Here is a 22,770-nt window from a genome sequence, read left to right as displayed (position 1 = left end):
CAGCAGGGACCAAGAAAAATGTATGTTGATATTTGTACGAGAACCTGTATACTACACATGCCTTCAGAACACTCATATATTCTCCGTACAATGTCGGGCCCAACCTCTCCCAAGAGATATAAACCTCAAGTCTGAGAACCAAACACTTCCTGTTTGGGAGCTAATAATAGAGGGTTCACCCAAAGAGGCATCTCAAGGCTTTTGTTTAAAAAGCAGCTTTTCCAACAAATCAACTCTCCATCTGCCTCTTCCTCCACAGGCGAGGTTTGCGAGCAAGCAACACACATAAGCATGCACGCGCATGTGCACAACCATTAACAGCCTCGTTTGAAGTCCAGTGGACAGAGATATTGTGGTTGTCACCAAAGAAACACAGCATAACACATTCAGCAGTGTCTCTCTCACAGAGCACACTGTATAAACAGAGAGCAGTTACAGTAGTCTGATGATTTCAGGCCTCAGGAGGACGACTATCTGTGTCTCTTACCTCGGAACTTCTTTGGAGGGTTGTTGAGGTCCCCCGCGTCAGGCTGGACGACACAGCGGTCGTCCACCAACCTATGTATGTAGACACATAATAACGTTAATCACATGCACGCAGGTACAGCACACACACACACACACACACACACACACACACACACACACACACACACACACACACACACACACACACACACACACACACACACACACACACACACACACACACCACACACACACAACACACACACACACAACACACACACCACACAACACACCAAAAGTGTGTATTTTGTTTAGCGTATTGTAAATATTTTTACATTACACTATATAATATAATGTAGTTGCCAGGTATTCATAATAAAACAGGGTTGCAAGTTATGTTTTTGCTTTTTAGTCTTGAGCTTAAACAATTAGTCATAAAATCAATCCACAGAACGAGTCCAACAAATGTAAAGTAAAAATGCAGCATTAAGTAGTTCCAGCTTCTCAAATTTGACTATGTGGGGGTTTCTTTAGTTATCTATGATTGTAAACTGAATATCTCTAGATGGTTGCTTTGTTTATTTTTACACTGACAGATGCTGTTCTAACTTCTGTCCTCTCAGTGGAGTTCCTATGTTCTTGGTGATGTACAATCTAGGTTTGCATTATCTAAATAAACAATTGATCAAAAAACATGGAGTCGATAAATACTTTGACAGTTAAATTAATCAATCGATCAATCAATCGGCCAAAATGTTATGGAGATGCATTGAGATTGCCAGTGAGTTTATGTGTAGATTGATTTGGGCGTGTGTTACAATGTAGTGGCCAAAACAAAAACAACAACAAAAGCTTTAATATGTAAATGCTCTGACTCCACACAATAAGGAAATCATTCTGGAGTAGATGACCTGAGGCTGGAATTTTTGGAGACAAATTTAAGTTTTACTTGCTTAAAATACAATTTGTCTGGACACGGGCCAAATCCTACATCCATTTCAGACCTTTCCCCGGGGAATGTCTACAGTTGTCCAAACAGACCTGTCTACTGCTCCAGTCTGTACATCTCAAGGGACAAGCTGCAGACTTCGATAAAAAGTGAGAAAATAACATTGTGTGTGTGTGTGTGTGTGTGTGTGTGTGTGTGTGTGTGTGGTGGTCATCTGCATGTGTGGACCATGTACATTAAATTACCAGTTAGGAATAAACACCAGTTTAAAACAAATAGGACAGGTTTTTAACCTTTAAAAAAAAAAAAAAACTATCTCCAGGTACCAAATCGGAGCTGGGAATGCTTCTCAGCTGGAGAAGCTGTAATGCTCAAAAAGCTTTCTCTCTTCTCAATATGAGATGATCTGGAGAATGCTGCTGAGTTGGTGGTTGTGCGTGGAGAAGATGGCTCCTGGCCAAATCTGTCATGACACTTTTGTAAATATGTGCACTTGTATGTGTGCGTGTATGTGTGCGTGTATGTGTGTGTGTGTGTGTGTGGTGTGTATGTGGGAAGCGCTGGAACTCGAGAAAGGGCGCAGTGTCTCAATGGTGACACAGTCTTTGCTATAGGTCATTACATTTTTCACGAGCGGTGGGGGGGGGGTCCTGGACACTGAGCTGATTGCCTTACAGATGCTGGACACAACATATGGCACATCCCTTCATATAAATGTGTTTTCTACAAACAAATGAATGAGTTCTCTATATCCATGCTCTGGACCATCAAGAAGAGGTCCTCAGAGTCACTGCAGGAGGGGAGTCACCAAATTGTTGTTAATTTTTGAAAGTTTTGTCAGAAATTAAAATGTCTTAACATGATGAATCTAACTTGGGTAGCCATCCACAGATACAGTTAATCCTAAAGATTTACTGTGCCATGTGAATGTTTATTATTAACAGATGTTTTATAAAATCATGCCAACAAATACTATTTTAATAGTTTAGGATTCTATGCACTAAAAATGTATGTATAAAGGCTTTAGGCTGCCCTACACTTAATTGCAGGTCAAATTTAATATGCAACTTCCTTTATACAATGTATGAAGTAGAGACTCCCTGCTCCTCTCTTTCAATTAAGGGGTCCTTGGTTTAAAAAACGTTTAGGACCCCTGCTCTGGATCATTGTGCAACCCCTATAGCACATGATCAATTTGCATCTTTGTGTTCCAAACATGAGGTAGAACTAATGCACAAAAACAACAACATTGCAGCAACACTGTGGGTGAATGATTGGCTTGTAAACAGAGGTTTACACTCTTACAAAAACACACACTTTATCATTAACTGTGCATTTGCCGCCCCTATATTTCCTTTTCTCTTTGCACTGTGGCAGGGTCAGCCATGGCAAAAGCACCACTTCAAAGACCTCCCACACAGATTTCTTCTGTTGGTTAAACTGAACATTTACATCCATTTATTTCTCCTTTTCTAACTACTTAAAACAGTGGGAACCAACATTCCATCAGGCACACACAAACCAGAGGAAATGCATTTTCCAATGGCACCAGAATGTGGCTCTCACTAAATAAAACTTTCTAAAAAATGCTCAGCTTGCAGTAGAAGATAGAAAGGTGTGAAGCGGCCTGCCCCCACACATAATGAGATGGACATACCCCAGGGTGCTGATGAAACCATTGGTGGATCCCTCTGCATACAGGGAGCAGATATCCCCGATGTGTAGGAAGCTGGACATCTTATCAGACATGTTTGACACACACACACACACACACACACACACACACACACAAGGAACACCTAAATCAGAGGAAAAAGTAAACATGAGTAACATATTGCCAATATCAGATGATATTATCACAAACGTCAAAAAAATCAGCAGAAGTGTCTTTATTTTGAATTCTGTCATGATAATATCTTTAATCTTTGTGATAACGAGAACTATAATTACATTTATTCAGCTTCAGCTATGCCACACTATTGAGGGATTCCTATTATTATTGTGCATGCACCTGTAAATTTAAGTTTGCATAATTTGGCGATATGATCATGCTAATACACTTACTCAATACCCATACACAAATCAACGAAGCAACAGAGTTCCCAGTTAGGTGGCAGTGCAAATTTTAAAAGAGAGTGATACCTGACAGCCGATAGACTACACTAACACAACTCTGGCAACAGGGATTTGCATATAGAAGCTGCAGGGAAATGATCTGATGTTACTGTTGCTTGTGTTGTGGCTCAGTGGACAGTTAATGATTAGGAGCTGCAGTTCCCAGGAAGGTTTATGCTATGCACCTGCAACAGGTCATCGCCGCTTAGTGCAGGGTCCTTCACTCAGGTTATCTGCCTCTTTCTGAAGCACTGTTTCTCACCAAGGTCGATCAATCAAACGAAAATGAACTAGCGCGGTGGATTTAACCTCAGCCGTTAAATCAAGCCTAAAGAATGACATAAATCCCGAAATGATCAATTACACAACAGAAGTGCGCGTCCTCCTTACAGGCCTGATTGTCCAACACATGAAAATTGAGTAAACGCCTCCAATAGAAGACTGTTATTTGATTCGGCATCCTATCCGAAATTATCATCGAACTCGTTTCCTTGGTTGTTTTTGGTCACTACTGTGTGAACGAGGACATCAAGCGCTGGTCATGAGCTGTGAGCATTTTGTTAACCATTTAAGGAGAGTAAACTAAATCTCTTTTTTTTTTTTTCCTCCGCTGGGAGAATATAGAGAGAAAGGAAGAGAGGATGGTAAACTGTAGCCCACAAGTTGTGCGCTCAACTTTACCTCGGTCGCGGTAAACGCTAGAGTGTTCAGCTTTCTCTGGACCGGACTAGGACAACATGACTGTGGCTCTCCTCTTCACCACCGGGCCGAGGGGGACATCCAGCCGTCAGCGACTGTAATCCAGTTTGTTTGACAGCTCGATCTCCTTTCCGCGCTGTCGGTGCTCCGGGGCTGTGCTCACTGAGGCAGGCAGCACACTGGCTCGGCTCAGCTGCCTGGCTCGCTGCCACTTCTTCTTCTCAAGCCGCCGTAGTGTTGATAGCTGGGAAATGATGTCCATGTGGTCCCATCCCACCACCAGGGGAATTCAGGATGTATAATCACTCCCAGCGAAGAGCCATTTATTTTTATAGTACAGAAAAGAAAAGTCTCCATCTGAAACTGTCAAACTGCACCACACTTTTGGTTATGTTTGAACAATTGCCTAGGCCTACTTGAATGGTAGGCTTGTTTACAAGGAAGTGATTTTATTTACGTTGAAACAGCTGAAATCCGCTATATTTACAAGAGCCACTCATCATTTACAATGCAATCATATTTTTAAACAGAAATAAACATAATATACATTCACTTTGGGCAGGAAAGGGTTACATTTTCTTACGTCGCAGTCAGCTGACGCACCACGTGACTTTGCGGAAGTGAGAGGATCAACAACATGAGCAGATCTTGAAGCGTGCTGCAAGAATGGTGCGCTGTTTAGCCTTGTTTTTCATCGTTGGTTGTGTGAACGAAGTGTTGTGTATTCAGGGTTCATGCGGGGCTCAGCCAGAGCCCGCCGCCCCGCAGGGAGCAGCCGGCTGCGGCTGTGAGAACCTGAAGAGAGCCGCTGCTGTGGAGCCCGTGGAGGACAGCACAGCTGCTGCAGACCCAGCTGACAAGTACTCAAGAGTCGCCAATGAGAGGCCGCCTGGGGCTCAGGGAGATGAGAAGATAATACAAAGTCAGGTAATGCATCTGTGCTATCTTTTTTTTTTTTTTTAAATGTTGTTGGACATGTCCAGTTCACAGTAGACAAGCCATGAAACAAAGGTCCCTACTGAGACATTGCTCAGTGAGCCACCAGGGAATCCTGAAATGTTATTCAAAAATATTTTGAACCTAAACTAAAAGATAAGGCACAGAGGTCGAGAATGACACCCACATTAGACAAACTAAACATGCATTTTTCTGAAATGTTGAAATCTTGATTCTCTGATTACTCCCAAACCTATATTAAGACTCTTAATCCTTTTAATTATGCAACATTCTACAAATTTCCGAGATTCATTGGAGGGCTTGGCTGCGTGTGAAAAAAGTTTATTTCCTGCATACAGATGGTGCTGATTTCTGGAGGAGAGTTCCTGATGGGAACGGACAACCCAGGCATTCCTGCAGATGGCGAGGGCCCTCAGAGGCTGGTGCATGTGGACTCCTTCTATATGGACATCCAGGAAGTCACCAACCAACAGTTCCAGAGCTTTGTCAATGCCACAGGATACATTAGCGAGGTGTGTATCTAAAGAATAAAACACAAGCTGTATCTTTAAATACATTAGAAATGAATTGAATCAATAAATCAAACCAATTGTTATGAAAGCCAATCTTTGGTCATTTCAATTTCAATGTTATGATGTTAATAGACATCACCTCTGCTCATTGTGTTTTATCCCTATGTTTTTAGGCAGAGAAATTTGGAGATTCATTTGTATTCGAGGGGATTTTGAGCGAGAGTGTGAAAAACCAAATCACCCAAGCAGTAAGTGTATCTATCGGCATAGCTGTACAAATCACATTTTCTTTTGCTACACAGTGCTTTATATGCATTGTTAGTGCCATGCTTTTTGGCATCATCCTTTTGGTGCCCTGAAGAAATACTCCAGACATGCGTGTACACCATGATGGTTGTTCTTCATGAGGAAGTTGAAGTAATAATAATAGTGATAACATAAAGTAATAGTTCAATCTACACAGCTCTATAAAGAAGGAAATATCTCTCCATTCCAGTCTCACACACAACAAGCACAAAAGAAAAACATAAAAGACTGCATTTTACTGTTTTAATAAAGCAGGAAGAGTAATAGAGAGTGTTGCTTTGTTATAATAACGTATCTAATACAATATCTAATACAATAAACATTCCTAAGTTAACAGTTTTGTTTCCCTCCTACTATGATGTATTTGAACATCTTCTGAGTTAAATATACGTATATGTACACTAAGCTTAATCTTGTAAACCTGCCAGCCTAGGACTGCTCATATTTTCAGCTTTGCATAGACATAGAGACATGTACTACTGTTATTTAAGAGGTTTGAGAATATTCACTGATTGGTTGTAAGAGGCCTGAGCAAAGCAGGGAGTTTGCTGCTTCATCTCAGTTGCCATCTGCAGTGGGGCAATACTGGAAACCATTGGTACCATTGCAGTTCTGAAGTGTGTGTGTGTGTGTGTGTGTGTGTGTGTGTGTGTGTGTGTGTGGTGTGTGTGTGTGTGTGTGTGTGTGTGTGTGTGTGTGTGTGTGGGTGTGTGTGTGTGTGTGAGAAAAAGGAATGAAATGAAAGAAGCATAATATTAGACGGTAACCATTGTTAACACCACAACGTTGTTGTTATTAGGTGGCTGCTGCCCCCTGGTGGCTTCCAGTCAAAGGGGCCAACTGGAGACACCCTGATGGTCCAGACTCTAACATCACAGATAGGTAGAAGGACCCTCCACATTTACTAGAAACATTAAATACTCATTTTTACCAGTGTTTTAAAATGAAATGGAAGGCTAAATGAATTTAAAATGTATGCATGTCCATATGTTTTTAGTCGCTGAGATTGTCCATACTGGACGTGATTCCAGCGTAAGGTATGGGGGACCAGATCTACAGTCCTTGCTTTAAAATTCAGCTGAAGCAAGTATAAGGCTTTATCAGTCTAAGTGTTATGAATCAAGGTGGTTTTTCTAAAGTTCTGGTCTTTTTTCGTGCAAACCCTCTGCTTTCCCCCCCCGTCACACAAACACACACACACACACACACACACTGCAACTCTTCAAGTAAAGTTGTCAGTTGTCAGTTGTCTGTGAAACGCTGGAATTTAGCACTGAAAAGACAGTACGTATGAACGACTTGATTAGTGTAACTCAGACTGTTGGCACCTCATGTTGGCTTCACTGGAACTTCAAAATGCATTTTAACACAGAACAAGGACTGTGGTTTTGTTTCCCATCACTTACACTAGAGACACATGGAGAGTAGGAACAATTAAAAGAACCAAAAGCCATATCAATGTACGTCTGGGCTTAGAAACATTGTTTTAAAACAGACTTGAAAACGTGAACTTTTTTTTAATTCAAATCTTTTTTAGGAACACATTGGTGTACATAAAACAGCACAACAAATATGCATCTTTTTCTTATTTAAAGAAAAAATGACAAAAATGATATATACATAGAAAAAAATCGAATGACATGCTTAAACATAATTGAAAATCCAGAGAAAATAAATGAGTGAAAGGTAAAAGGAAAATTCTAAGAAAAACAAAAAAAAGAACTTGCTTATACAAGTGGACACAATCATTAAAATAGTGGAAAAATAATAATCTGATCCAAGCGAGGATATCAATTCAGCCCAGTATACCCAAGAGTTTTTAAATTTATCTTGTTCAAGTCTTACAGAAAAAATGAGATTCTCCATCACATAAATGTCGTGGATAATCTTAAACCATGGGTACATCTGTTACTGTTCAACCACTTCCTTGTAAGGGCTTTCTTATTCAATCCAATCCAACTTTTTTGTAAAGCACATTTAAAACAACCAGGTTGACCGGAGTGCTGGACGTTGACATGATTTTAAACACGCCAATAACAAAACAAACATTTAAAACAATACTAGAAAAATAGAATGCAGAATACAACTCTCAAGCAGGTTTAAAGGCCAATGAATAAAAGTGAGTTTTAAGTTGTGATTTAAAAATGTAAAGGCTGGGGGCCAATCTGACATCCAGAGGCAATTCATTCCAAAGCCTTGGGGCCACGACTGGGAACGCTTGATCTCCCCTATTTTTTGAGCCACGGTTTAGGGACAACAAGGAGTAGCTGGTCAGCAGACCTTAAGGACCTCAGAGGAGTGTGCGGCTTCAGTAATCCAGCGATATTAGGTGGGGGTTGAGCATAAAGAGCTTTAAAAACAAACAACAGAATCTTGAAATGTATTCTAAAGCAAACTGATAACCAATGAAAGGAGGCAAGAACAGGTGTCGGTAGCATTTTGAACTAATTGTAATCTGGAGAGGGAGGCCTGGTTAATACCTACCGTACATACAAAGCATTACAGTAATCCAGGCGAGTTGTAATAAAAGCATGTATAACCCTCTTAAAATCAGTAAATTTTCTTACTGGCTATCAACATAATATTTAACATATACTTTTTTATAAATCAAAAACGTTAACTTTTAAATATTGACTCAAAAGCAATTTCACACCTGCCACTTCTTTTATTTCATTATGACGGTTCTTTCTTTTGGCAAAAGAAAACTGATAAACCAAATACAAGCTCAGTAATTAACTTGAAACCCTTTTTTTAGGGGTGTGCTAAAAAATCAATTCACATTCGTATCACGATTGAAGCTCTACAGATTCAAAATCAATTCAAAGAATTCAAAAAATTTCATTTAATTATTTTTGTTTTGTAATGCCGTGTGTACATTACATGGGAAAAGTAACTACATTTACATACTGTGAATTGTTTGTGAATCAAATCTTGAGCCTAAAAGTTGATATCAAATCATGACATTTTCTGAATTGTACACCCCTCCTGTTTTTTGTAGGCTGGACCATCCTGTTCTACATGTGTCCTGGGCGGATGCAGTCACCTACTGCACCTGGGCTAACAAGAGGCTTCCTACAGAGGCGGAATGGGAGTATGCCTGCAGGGGCGGCCTTGAAGACAGGTATGATAGTTACTCATTATGGGAATGTAAAATATGTTAATGTAACACGTCAGTTTCCTGATGCACTTCCCCTGCTTTTAGACTTTACCCCTGGGGAAACAAGTTGAACCCAAAAGGACAACACTATGCCAACCTCTGGCAGGGGGATTTTCCCAACCATAACTCTGCAGAAGATGGATACATCAAAACTTCACCGGTAAGATGTCATAGATGTCATATGTTAAAGCGCATCATATTTCAGGTTAGATATGATGTGAGTGATTGTGCTCATGACTTATTGTCACATAAGTGGAAACATATTTTTAATTGAGCCACTGCCTATATAATCTACAGGAAATGAAAGGTGCTAGAGATAAGAGCTCATTTCATAAGTTGATAAAGTCACAACAGCAGCTCACAGCTTCTAGAGATCAAAGGGATAACCATTAGATAATATTAATCTGATCTCTTACTCCACAGAGGGGACTTTAAAGCCCGAGAGGTGTCAGTCATGCATGTATGCTCTCAAATTCTCAAAGGATGTGAGCTGCTGAAGGAGTTTTTATGCTTCACTGGTTCTAATTACACAAATGTAACCTGCATTTTTTTTTAATTATTATTGTCTCATTTAAGCAGCTTGGCAGGTTGGGTAAAAGAAAAAAACAATCGAGAAAAACACATAAAACTACCTTTAAATCTAGATTGAACACCTAATAATCGGTATTTGACAGCCCTTGGAAAGTTCCCTCAGAGTTGCATGCTCATTCTGTCAAATATACAAATACGCACATAGAGCAGTACATGCAGCTTACATATCTTCCATCTTTTCAGAAGAAACAAGTGTTTCTAATAAGATTCTTGATCAGACATTGGGTTAATGTGACATTATTCTCCCCGTACCCTGCAGGTGATGTCCTTCCCTCCCAATGGTTTTGGTCTGTATGACATGGTGGGGAATGCATGGGAATGGACCTCAGACTGGTGGACTGTGCATCACACCGCAGACCAGCAACACAACCCAGTAAGAACACATTACCTCTAAGCTTTCCAGTCTTCCAGGTTTTGCTCTGATATCTAATCACTTCTAATTCTTTCAGACTGGTCCTCCGTCAGGCACAGACAAGGTGAAGAAGGGAGGGTCATACATGTGCCACAAGGTAAAGAAGGAAAGGAAAAATGCAGCCTCTCTCCTATTTTTTTAAAACTTTTATTCCTGGTTTGTGAGGCTAAAGTAGTTTCTGTGCATACACAGTCACCTGGCCACTTGCTCAGTGGATCTACTCACTGGATTTAAAAAATTTAAAGTGTGAAATGGAGAGTACAAAACGTCTCATACCAACGCATATAGTATATTTACTTTATCTGCAACACCATCTGAGCCGCCTACTGGTGACCAATCCAGCTTCCTTACCACCAGAATTGGTTGCCATGGGGAATGTGACTAATTGCATGCAAAAATAAGTCCTAAGCTGATCTGGTTTGTTAAATATGATTAAACCATGTGAGGGTGGAGAGGACAGCAGTCAACAGAAAATTAATTTATTGTATTGTAATACATTTCCCTCTCTTCTTTCCCCCTCCTCCAGTCTTACTGTTACAGATACCGATGTGCAGCTCGTAGCCAGAACACTCCGGACAGCGCAGCCTCTAATCTTGGTTTCCGCTGTGTCTCTCAAGGGCACCGCTGACCCGACCTGACCTGCTTGTCTTAAACACAGAGTCCTTCATTCCAGCTGCTCTCTGAATCAAGTGCTGGTTATAAAGTAAACCTTAGAAAGGGGTTTCATAGAGGCTTTCTTATGTGCCATTACATTGAGAATGTCTTCCATTCCAGCAGGTATTCTAAGAAATGTTAGTTTATATTTTTTTAAAGAAATGAATAGAAAAGGCAGTTGTTTCTACGTCTCTGTTCTCTTTAGGCGCTGAGCACAGGTGGAGAGAGCACTTGATAACTCAAGTCGTTTCTGCTTTGGTCAAAGAACGTTTCAGTGGCAAGGATCAGAGTGGTCTTCTAAATGTCAAAAAAGTCATAAAGCAATTGAATAGGTTGTCATTATCAGCCAACGAGCTGGTTGAAATACAGACTAAAAGTCCATGTAAACTATACATCCAATGTAAAATGACACTGTGATATTGCTGCAAGATTATTGTCAAGTATTGTAATATGATTTTTGCAATCACTGATAAATCTTGGACGAAGGATATCCTAAAGAATCCCATTTGTCTTTCTCTTTGTGTGTGTATTTGTATGTTCTAATTAGAAGTTAGTGATTTCTTAAGTTTATTTACTTATTTATTTTAAGAATTGTTTCATAGAATGTCCGTAGTCTGAAAATGACTCAATTTCGGAATTAGCCATAACAAAAAAAGTTGTTTGGTTTTAATGTGACTCAAAGTTTTACTTTGAATTTGTACATGAAAATTTAGGTTTAGCTGACACAGTACATATAAATTAGCTGGCTATGCAAGACTAAGTTATTAGTTCTAAACCTCAAGGTGCTACTTTGCTAATACTCTGTTTTATCATTATTGACCTCTATGACAACCATACAAATCCGGTTTATTATGTAATTGTAATGTAGCATCCACCAGAGGGCAGCACATGCTGAAATCTGTCTCAAGTGTATGTACAGTATGTTTCTTTCATACCCATATCTAGAAGTTAAGCTGACACAGTATAAGCTGTGTCTGTAAGGAATGGATGGTTCAGGGCAGTTAGTGCTGTGATGATGTAAAGCTGATTTAGACAGTTTTGGACTGAGATGGGTTTAAGTTCTTCTAAGAAATGCAATTAAGACTTCACATGAAACCAACAGCTTGTATCACCACGGAATGAGAGGATAACAGGAATTGAAAAAAGACCAAATGTCTGCAAAAGAACCAAAAAGTATTTATTATAACTTCTTCAGCATACAGATTGCATGTGAAAATAATAAACTAAGCAATTAGCAAGAAAGTCTAGCAAAATAAATGAGTAAACTGGGAAAGGGTCAACAAGTTTCTAGTGTACCTTAGTAAAAAGGTTGTATTTCTAGCATTAACATCACATTTATCAGCAAACTAAAAATCCTATTTTCTTGCAGTTTAAATCAAAAAGTTTGAAGGAATAGTTGATACAACATTACTGCACAATTGCTAACATTCAGTAGACAGTTAACAAGTCTAAAGCCCACTGTCAGCTTTTAGCTGAAGTTTATACAAACTCCATTATCCATCAGTGCACAACAGATTACCTGTTTTACAAAACGGAGAAAGAAACACTGATTTCTACAAATGCTGCAAGAAGACCACTGGCCCCTGCTGCTGTATTATTAACCCAAAAGAAAGTGAGTCAAAAACGCACCACAGAAACAAGAGCATAGCAACTAAGACAACCTGGAGGCTAAATACAACTGTCGTCTTGAAAGAGTCCAAAACAATTAAGAGATAGAAATAATTAAACAAAGGCGATACGCTATACTAATAAAAAATCCTGTCTTTCATCACTCTGCCTCTTAATAGCAAAGCTGAGTATACAAAAAAAACATTTGCAACTTTATCAGACTTTTGCACCAAAATGGCAAAAGTGTGTCTTTTTGTGCTCCTGGAGAGGCAGCTGGGCCTCCTTACTGAATCCTCACCACATGTAGTAACTACGTGTGGTGTCAACAGGAGAGGGTTTTCCCTCTGCGCTACCATCTTTGTCCTTCTCACCATCCGCCTCCCACAGGTTGATGAGCGGAGGGTAAAGCTCATTCAGGGGGATGGAGGAAGTCTTCATCATGTATTTCTTCAGAGAGTGGTGGTAATTTTTTCTCTTCCATCTGCGTGCAATGCAGATGCCTACAGTGGCAAGACTGAGAAAGGCCAGCATGGTTGCCATTACAGCCAGCACAGCCGCACTCGGGTGCTGGTCTGACAGGTCCAGGGCGAAGGTAGCACTACGTGTTGTCACATTAACACAGGACTTGTGTGTCTGCAGGTGGACGTTGGAGACTGTGAGGCATACCTCATACTCAGTGCCAGGTTGAAGGTGTGTGAGGTTGTACTCATGAACGTCTACAGGGACACGTGCAGTGTAGGTGATGTGTGGGTTGTCAATCTTCATGGTGGCTGAGGCCCACTTCAGGTTTGAGGACATAACATTAGAATTTATTTTCCAGGAGACCAGGATCGAATGTGACTCGCTCTGCTTGACGTAGATTTTCATGACCTGGGCGCTGTCAAGTAAGGTGCCATTTACACGGATGGTGGCGACCCGTGTGTCAGCTCCTTCTGTGTTCTGGGCCACACAGGTGTAACGACCAGAATCCTCCACCTGAACATGAGACAGCCGCAACGTCCCCTCATTGTTCAAGTGGTAGTGCTCTGACACAGTGTCTATTGTGATTTTGGTCCCAAGAGGAGTCACCCAGTAGATCTCAGGCTCTGGCTCTGCCATGGCCCTGCAGTCAAGACTGACACTCATGCCCAACTCAAGGTTCAAGTAGCTGGGAAATGTGTTGTGGGATATGAGGGGCAGGCATTGCTCTGGGGACTCCAGCAGCCTAAGCTCTCGAACCCGCTGGCCTCTGAGTTCTGGTGGGGAGGTGCAGAGCATGGCCAGGGGCTCCATGAAGCGCACGGTGGTCCTGTTGGAGCTCATCCACTGAATGACACAGTCACAACGCAATGGGTTGCTATGCAGACTTATCTCACGCAGATTAGGCAACGCCTCCACAGTATGCTGGTAAAGGGCAGTGAGAGCATTATTGTTGAGCATCAGGCTCTCCAAGAAGGGCATGTCCCTAAAGGCTAACCTATGCACATAGGACAACTTAGGGTTGTTAGTGGCCTCCAGCTTTGTCAGCTCTGGCAGGTTGTCCAGAGCATAGCGGTCAACTGACACTAACTCCATCATATTGTTGATGCCCAGCTCCTTCAGATGTAACATGTTCCTGAAATCTCCTTCCATGGATTTTGTGAACTGGATTTTTGTTTAAATCCAAGAATTTCAGATTGGGCACTTTTTGAAGGGCCAGTTGAGGGATTCTGACCAGTTTGTTGTCATAGAAAGAAATGCTTTCAAGGTTGTCCAAACCTACAAAAGCATTTGCTGGTACATCAGTGAGATCCATGCCAGCCAGGACCAGACTCCTCAAGCTTCCTAGAGGCTTAAAGTTCATGTCTAGGAGGCCAATAACTGGGTTCTCCCCAATCATAAGGATCTCAAGGTTAGGTGTTTCTTCAAACCAGCGGCTGTCTATGACATGGAGTCTGTTGGAGTTAAGATGAAGGCGCAGCAGACTGTGCAGGCCTGCAAATGCCTGGGGGGAGATGGAGCTTATCTGATTGTGGTTGATGTAGAGCTCCTGGAGATTGGAGAGGTTTCCCAGGCAGTGGTCTGGTAGCTGGCTTATGTGGTTCTCCTCTAGATGCAGGGTGGTCAGGTGGATCATGCTTGTGAGGCCCACAGCTTCCACAGTGCTAAAGTTGTTCTGGGACAGGTCCAACTCTGTCAAGTTGAACAGCGCCTCCAGCTCTCCACTGGTGTGAGAGATGGCGTTACTTTGGAGCAATAACACTTGAGTATTTGCAGACAGGTTGGTAGGAATGCGTGTGAGCCTCAAGTCATTGCAGTCCACCGTGGCAGCCTCCTTGTAGGTCGACTGGGGCGTGAACCAAGGTCGGATCTCGCACACACACAAATGTGGACATTCTTTGCCATGTATGGGTGAAAGAAAGGAAAGAAGCAATTCCATGCACAGCCAAAGCAGAGGAGGCCACGGCTGCGAGATAAGCGCCATGTTGCCTGCTCTCTCAGCTCACGCAAAGCTTAGATGAGAAGCAGTGCTCTGGAGAAAGGCTTGGAGGGAAGGTTCATGAGCATTAGTCTTCTTTACTGCTAGCTGGATGCTGTAGGCACTTTCCAGAGTGGTGATTTCTAATCCAGGAGAAAGTTATTTGTAGTAGTCAGGGCAAAGGATCATCTAGTCCAAACTTGACCTCTGCTGATTGTTCTCACTTCCTTACCTTGAGGTTTGAGCCTAAAAAAAAAAGACAGAAAGCAAGAAAAATGTTAAAGCCAGCAACATACATACCAGTATACATTTTAGATCTTCTGTTAGCAAAAAGATGATAAATTAGATAAACTGAAAAACAGCTGAATTCAGAAAGTGAGAGACACACATTTGGTTTCTTTGTACAAGGTAAGAAATTAGGCATGTGGCAGTTTCCCCCAGTGCTACCCCATGGATATTTAGGGGACTAAGTTGACGTGTCTAACAGGGCAGAATGAATTCGACAAATTTGCCTTGTTTGTGTAGACATTCATTCCGTACATTTTAACGAGCTCCTACGCAGCCAGACACAGTTTGAATTTAAGAATAAATTTGACAAGGAGCTACTTCTGGATTTTGACATAAAATTAAGTGAGGCCATGTATGCCAAGAAACTACTTAACCATTATGTGTATTTATCAGAATTTAAGATGATCTGGTTGATATTAGCTTTGCTTTCCTGATGTGTTGCATATCTGTCTCCTCAGAGAATACCAACATGTTCTGCTCTCTTTGCTGGGTAGATTATCTGTATACCAGCTTGGTATCAGTGATCCTCCTGAACGAGTGTGTGGGGTGGGCACAGCCGGCAGCTCTGGCTGTGAGCCCATTACACAACAGTCTTAATAATCAGGGAGTGTGTGCTCTTCACTGTTAATCACTCTCTACTTATGATACTGGCTCATGGGAAGCAGTCATACACATGTGAAATTAATTTAGTAAAAAAACATTTTAAGAGCCAGAGCTGCAGCTGATTCTGTGTTTATGTCATACTCATCCAGATTTGGAAAGAGTGAAAGAGATTGGAAGGGGACTGACAGGCTGATCCCCCAAAGAAATTGTAATATTTCATGTTTTCACTTTCATTTGTCAATTTCATGACACCAACTTCCTGAAACGTCTGTAGGGATGACAGGTACAGACTCAGTTTTCTGATATGATATGATTGTGAGCAATGGGTCATTAGTTTCTTTGAACAAATCATAAAATGTATCCATGTATATAAAACTCTTGTAGGATTGCATAAAAAGATTCCTCTGCATGCAGGCATAGTGTTTGTGTGTGAGTGATTGCTGGTGTGTGAGCGGTCAAAAGTGGCAATTATTATAATAAACAACCAAAAGAAATAATCAGCCACTACGATAGTTTACATTAGCAAGAGAGAAGGAAATAAAGACTCTTGGCTTCCTCTCGCTCACTAAATACCACAGTGTCAGCTTCTAGCCTGACTCACACTCATAGAAATTCACATTTGTCCTCATAAGTAAACTGAGGTTGAACATCCAGTGTGTGCGTGCGTGTGTGTACGTGCGTGCGTGCGTTAGTGTGTGACAGAGAGAGATAATTGTGTGTATTTTGTTTTATATCAAAACTGACAAGTTCCTCCAATATTAACATAAAACAGATACAGACTGTTTTCCCTCTCCTTTCATGCCCTGTCTGTTCGTGCCCTGCGATGTGTTGACACCTCTGCACAGTTTTTCCTTTCCTTCCAGTTTGCATGTAGTGTAGTATAAAAGCAGCTCAGCAAATACAAAATGGAACACTTTGCTATGCATAAAAACGACACAATGAAATTGTTTCTTGAAATTCAAACATGACAGAAATGAGTGGCACTCTGCGCTAAAGGCAACTGTTCTCAAATACAGCGGATCTGCGGTAGAAAGTTGAAGCGTAGAAACATCACATATCTCATCCGTGTCCTTCTCTTTGAGTAAGAAAGCATATGGTGCCTGGTATCAGGTGGCTTGTCTCTGCAATGACCCGGTCACGCTGATCTACCTGATTCCCTTAGTGTGACTGAAATGTGGCACCAGGGACCTGCACCTCTTGGCTCTATTCATAGATCAATTCCACTACTTGCTTGTCAATATACTGTGCATTAAAATAATGAGATTAACTTGGTGATACAATTGTGTGTTCGCTCTCATGTGTTGCGCTGCTCAGGTATTAAATCGGAGGAGACAGGTGGAGTAATCGCTGCTTTCATGCTGAGCCCATAAAACTCAAACACCTGGCACCAGGTTTCTGGCAGTCTGGCATCACTATGGGGGTCTGCATCCGTTCCCACCCATCTCTCACTGTGTGTACGTGTTGACCTTATTGACCTAATGAAGCTCTGCTGAGCACATATGCTCTTTTTCACTGATGGCCTTCTTCTTAATCACTGCAGTGCACAAATAAAATACTTATGAGTTGCCCAGTACACCCACAGTTAGGTACCTATTGTTTAATCTAGCATTGCCAGATCTTCCTCCACAGTGCTGCGGAGGAGGGTCTGGTTAGTCCAAACAGTAATATGGGATGGGAGAAAAACGTGGTCTAGTTTATTGGCATTTCTTTAAACCAATCACAATCACAATTGTCTTGGGCGGTGCTAAGCGCTGAGCAGAGCCACGGTGCCGTTGCAAAATAGCCTCGGGAAGGAACTTGTTTTGGTGGAACGTGTATGTTCAAAAGTTGTTTTAGTCGTGCAACAGAAAACTCAGATTGGACAGATAGTCTAGCTAGCTGTCTTGATTTACCCAGCAGAGATCTGAGGAGCAGTTAACCCCAGTCCTGATAAATCAACCGGAGTTTAAAATTACAACCCAAAGAAAGCAGAAGGTATTGGAAATCAGGCCAAAAATTTTGGCGGCACCAGTGCATTCTCGGAAGTGGAACATCGTACGGACATATGGACTACCTATTGTTGGTCGCAAAGCAATTAGAATACCTTTTAGTTTTTAAGGTTCGCTAGCCAAATACAGGAGCCTTTATTGGCTTCCCCCTGTTGGCTCTGCCACTCTGTTCAAATAAAACAAAAGATGGCTGTCATGAAGGGCTAAGAGTGGAACACTATATAAGCACCCACTTGAATACAGATAATTCTTAATAATTCTTTCATAGGACAGAACAAATGTGAATTCTGGAGATATACTTTGTTTGACTCAAAGCCCTGGCTACAGTCACATCTCAAAACATGACAATAAGTACAACAGAGGAGAACTGAAATACCACAGGAGAGAGGTTTGTTATAGTGTCATGCTGTACAAAAGCACTTTGGTGGGACAACACCTTTGTGAACTCTTGTTCTCTGGGATGCAACAGAGGAAAGGTCTTAGATTAATTCTCTCACTGCCAAAGCAGAACCGGGCCAGTTGAGAGCCAACACCTCTATCCTAAAAATCTTTTGCTAATCCCTTGGCAGCAGAGAGCAAAGATACTGTAGGGAGCATAATATAAAATGCATGCACATGTATCTACGCTGTGCCCATCTCCACACTGCCACAAAATACACATTCTGTTTCCTCACTCTTTGACTCACACTCTGTGACATGCATGCATGCATGCACAAACCATTGGAAGGAGGCAGAAAAATCCCTCAACAGCTTGGCATTATCCAGCTGACTGTCTGAATTGAAGCCTCCAGCAGGAGGGATTTACTTTCTTTGCTCACCCAATCCTTATGAGGTTTTAATCTAAGTACACATTACACATTTAAAACACACACACACACACACACACACACACACACACACACACACACACACCACACACACACCCCACACACACACACACACACACACACACACACACACACAGGCCTACAGTAGCTAATATTTCCACTGGTTTCCAATAAACCTTCAGAGGATCACTGTCCCTGAGGTTCAAAGCGAGATGTAATTGCAGGACATAATAAGCTCTGTCTGCTTCAAGCTAAGGTCTAAATTCATTTATGAGACAGGATCTCTGGACAAATCAAGGAGCACTAAAGAAACACAGACCTGCAGTCAGATTGCGGGGAGCCTTTCTTTTTAGATCTGTGAAATGTAGGTGTTTGTTTGTGCAGGATGCAGACGCTGTTTTCAGTGGAAGAAGTTAAAAAGGACTTAACGTTATTAATCAAATCATGTATCTTAGATTGGTTTGAGACATTTCATTGGACTTGATTGCACACCTAAGAGTTAAGATGCAATGCTTCACAATGTGCCACTGGTGCAGCCAGGACGAACCTACACTTGATAGAACGCTGCATCATTTTGTCATAGGAGGCTATGCTTTACCCCGTCTGATTCTGAGGCCCTTTTCACTGGGTGCAAAATGTAAGCAGTTTTTGAATCGGCAGCCACACATCAGGCTCACAGACATGCCATCACCATAGCAACGACTATGCCACCAGCGTGTCTGTTTCAGAACCAAATGAGAAGACATAAGAAGACAGCTATAAGTACCACCAGGCAACTAAAGAAATATGAAAGGCATAAAAAGGCACAAGAAGGTAACTGCAGCATAAAACCATATGATAAAACAACATTAAGCACAACCACATCATACACATGTGCTCAAATGTCTGGCGCTTCCCCCATAACAGCATACACCGCATTGTAATAATATATTTCTAGTTTTCTACACTAAACATGCTAGTATTCTGAGACAATCAGTTTCAATCCAGAGCAATCATGTGGTGCTGGGAAGCTGAGTGGTGCTGCCTGATGTTTTCTCTATGTCCTCACTGCGCTGGCCTGCCTGAGAGACATCCTGTTCCTGCTCCATTAGTATGCAAGTGTCTCACTTCACATCACACAGGGCTTTGGTGCAGCTGCTGATGGCAGAGGTGTAGAGCCGAGGAGGAGTAGGGTGCATGTCCTTTCAGCCAGAGAGATGAGAGAAAGTAGAGGGAGAGGATGAAGAAAGCTTTGATTTCTTTAGTTGGAAGGCCACACTGCTGAACTGAAAACGCTACAGGGCTGAAGGTGCAATGAGAAATTCAAAAAAACAACAACAAATGTAATTAAAGGAAAGTATGGTGCATACTTTTAAAATGTTTCTTCAGACTGCATAAAGGTTTAAAAGTTGCATCATGAAAAATTGGCTCTTCATTTCTATTCATTGCAAATCCATATGGCTTTATTTCCCTGTGGAACTAAGATGGAGCTTGACAAAATGTTCCTATTCTGGCTTTCAATTTTTTCTCTCCCCTTTACGCCCTCCCTCTCCCCCTCCACTTCATCTATCCCAACAGTTACAATGTCAGTAAAAAGCCAATTTGTTGTCATTGGAGCATCGATCAATCACGCTGACAGGGCAAATGTCTCTAATCTCAGGGAATCTCTGTTTGAAACAATACAGAGATCATGGAAGATTAACTTGCATAGATACAATTGGCCCCTAAATCAAAAAAGATTGTGTCATAAATAATGCTTTTTGAAGCTGATCTCTATGAATGGGCTTCATTATGATATGGGCTTTGTACACCTTGTCTATCTAGAATAAAAGTTAATTTTTTTTTAGTTTATTGCTGATAAAAAAAAGGATGACAAAACAGTTGACTCAGTCATCATCTTGACAAAACCTTACAATGGTCCGTCGTGTTTCCATGTTCCCCTTCAGATCATGCTCACAAAGGGAGAAGGTCAAGCTGTTGCACCCTTGTCTCCACTGCTGTGAGAACCTCAGCACCAACACATGCTGCGGAGTCAGGCTCTATATGGCTCACAATGGCTCCTACCCAAACACACACATACCCACCAAGGCGTGTCTTTGTTTTGGCAGCTTCTCACACTCTTCATTACCAGCTGAGGAGATACGTCACTGTGCATTGTAAAGATTGGGGGAAGGTGCCACAGCCTCCTAAACTCACATATCAATGGCTCATTGGGTAACATCTTGATCAATAGTCTGCTTTTACTCCCAAGACAAAGTAAACTACACACAAGTTGTGTGGTTGGTTGCTAGAAAACAAGCGTGCAAATCATGCAATGCATAATGTTCCTCCTGTCCTGTCAAACATATGTGATAACTACCCTAGTGTACTTGTATTTGTGAATTCTTTGTGGTGTCAGTGATCTCAGTAACAGGTGTCTGTAATGCAGCAGCTGAAACAACAGAACCCACTTGACAAAGGTTACCCTTATAAAATACCCTTAAGGTTATTCAGACTCCCTCTTGCTTTCTCAAACTTCTGAGTAGAAAGACTGGGTTGTCTTTCTTTCTCCTCTGTGTCTTCATTTCAGACATCTGCCACTTCCCTGACTCTTAAGCACTCAAATAGGTTCGATGGAGCACATGAGCCCATTGCTGCTGCACTCAGCTGTTTCAGCAGCACTCTGCACCGGCGAGTGATGCTGCAGTTTGTGTAAATGTTCCACTGTTAGTTGAACCAGGTGTAACAGTGCAGTGAAATGTCATGGCTGCTTGCAAGACTGCAGCTTTAATAATGAACGCTTTAGAGACTCACGATCCACACTAATGCTTAGCTAAAAGTATAATGTATAAAACAAAATATTGTAACCAACCCAGGTTTACGGTGCGCAGATTTGTTAGGTTCATGTTTCCCTGTGTTTTCTGATCAGTTCCTATTTGTAAATTGTCTAGACTTGAGAAATGTTCATGATAATCCTTTCACGCGTAAACTATCCTAGCAAATCTATTACTATAATAGCTTACATTTTATTGATAAGACTGACCCGACTCAGACATTGCAGTCAATGCTGAGTGCACATCGATGAATATGCACAACTTCCAGGATTTGTTTTTTGTCTAAATTAAATCTTTTGTCTTTTGTTTGAAGCTATAAAGCACTGCCTTTCCTCTTTGCGGTAGTTGCACGCGCTGCACGAGGACCCACGCAATGGAGAGAGAATTCCGCGTTATTGTTCCATTTGATCTTTGTTGATCAGTGCATTTCTTAAAACATTGAAAATAATGACTTGATCTTCACGAGTTGAATACTTTAGATCGGACTGAGATATCTCCCTTTCTACCGAGCAGGAAATTATTAGAGGCATTTTGTAGACATTATGTATCACAATTTCAACACATGCATAAAATAAACACATTTCTCTCACCTTTGAAGCGCTGGGTAGGCTCCTTAAGACTGCTGCCGGCTACTGTGTCTGACCCATGCAGTATCCGCAGCTCCAGGATGATGTGCGAGGGGTTGCAGATTATGTTTTAGAATAAATAACGATCAGTCTTATCGACGAGAACAAGTCGTATCTGTGAAAAACACTAATGTTGGCTCTGATCTCCAGCGAAACGGTGCAGCGCACAGCTTTCAGTGACGAGCAGCTGCCTGCAGGTCAGCGAGACTGACACCCACAGTGGTGCCCAAACAGGCAACATCACCATCTGTTCTGTCATCACAAACCATGGGAACAAAAAAGTCCCACCCTACCGGCCACAAGCTGCGAAAATGTTGTGTTGGAAATGCTGGAGGAACCAGTGACACCCCACTTCACCGATCTCTCTCCACAAATCTCTTTGTTTGAATGACTCTGCTGTTGACCTCTTTACAATGTGTTTCTGCTGTCCCTCCTCTGGTCAACATAACTGTTGGTCATTCATCATCAGTTAGGAAAAGGCTTGGCATCTTGTTTGAGAGGACATGGACACAGTTGACAAATGTAATGACTAGCTAATTAATAATTCATAATAATTATGAAATTAAATGGACTTCAAAGTAAATCTTTTGAGTCTCTCAAACTCACACACGCACACACACACACACACACACACACACACACACACACACACACACACACACACACACACACACACACACACACACAACACACTTGCACACATGCAGGAGTCTATGTTGAAAGAGAGATTTCTCTGAAACCTGTCACTTGTTTGGATTGATCCTCTTCCTCCTACCCGTTC

At 41.6% G+C, this 22,770-nt stretch overlaps 3 protein-coding genes across 9 annotated transcripts in view; 1 reads left to right on the top strand and 2 right to left on the bottom strand.

Moving 5' to 3' along the window:
- LOC116687772 (inositol 1,4,5-trisphosphate receptor type 1) overlaps nucleotides 1-4,573 on the bottom strand; it is a 69,187-nt gene extending 64,614 nt beyond the window's left edge. For 4 of the 7 annotated variants that reach the window (XM_032513374.1, XM_032513376.1, XM_032513378.1 and 1 more), the window contains exons 1-3: nucleotides 4,214-4,573; nucleotides 3,075-3,216; nucleotides 488-558 (exon numbers count right to left, since the gene is read on the bottom strand). In XM_032513374.1, the coding sequence (XP_032369265.1) occupies nucleotides 488-558; nucleotides 3,075-3,166 (163 nt within the window). In that variant the 5' untranslated portion in view covers nucleotides 3,167-3,216; nucleotides 4,214-4,573. Of the gene's footprint in view, nucleotides 1-487; nucleotides 559-3,074; nucleotides 3,217-4,213 lie in introns of those variants that run through there. The other 3 variants (XM_032513375.1, XM_032513380.1, XM_032513379.1) reach the window with 2 other exon arrangements.
- Nucleotides 4,574-4,831: 258 nt separating this feature from the next.
- On the top strand, nucleotides 4,832-11,325 carry sumf1 (sulfatase modifying factor 1). Its single transcript, XM_032513811.1, has 9 exons — nucleotides 4,832-5,158; nucleotides 5,527-5,700; nucleotides 5,874-5,948; nucleotides 6,806-6,888; nucleotides 9,005-9,127; nucleotides 9,209-9,323; nucleotides 10,014-10,127; nucleotides 10,204-10,263; nucleotides 10,693-11,325. Exons 1-9 carry the CDS (start codon nucleotides 4,898-4,900, stop codon nucleotides 10,792-10,794), a joined length of 1,107 nt encoding a protein of 368 aa, XP_032369702.1. The 5' UTR covers nucleotides 4,832-4,897; the 3' UTR covers nucleotides 10,795-11,325.
- A 647-nt stretch (nucleotides 11,326-11,972) lies between these two features.
- On the bottom strand, nucleotides 11,973-22,302 carry LOC116688039 (leucine-rich repeat neuronal protein 1-like). Its single transcript, XM_032513810.1, is given in 3 exon segments — nucleotides 11,973-14,039; nucleotides 14,041-15,111; nucleotides 21,954-22,302. Coding segments are annotated over 2 exon segments (2,148 nt in total). The 5' UTR covers nucleotides 14,872-15,111; nucleotides 21,954-22,302; the 3' UTR covers nucleotides 11,973-12,722.
- Nucleotides 22,303-22,770: the final 468 nt, after the last annotated feature.

Source organism: Etheostoma spectabile, chromosome 4 (assembly GCF_008692095.1).
Source record: "Etheostoma spectabile isolate EspeVRDwgs_2016 chromosome 4, UIUC_Espe_1.0, whole genome shotgun sequence".
Lineage (NCBI taxonomy): Eukaryota > Metazoa > Chordata > Actinopteri > Perciformes > Percidae > Etheostoma > Etheostoma spectabile.
The sequence above is the reverse complement of the archived record's forward strand: the minus strand, read 5'-3'. Positions and strand labels throughout refer to the sequence as shown.

Bases quoted from the DNA above. Each gene is read 5' to 3' on its own strand.
- sumf1 (XM_032513811.1), top strand. From the start codon at position 4,898: ATGGTGCGCTGTTTAGCCTTGTTTTTCATCGTTGGTTGTGTGAACGAA. The intron at 5,159-5,526 runs GTAATGCATCTG...TCCTGCATACAG, and splicing joins AGAAGATAATACAAAGTCAG to ATGGTGCTGATTTCTGGAGG. The intron at 5,949-6,805 runs GTAAGTGTATCT...TGTTGTTATTAG, and splicing joins AAAACCAAATCACCCAAGCA to GTGGCTGCTGCCCCCTGGTG.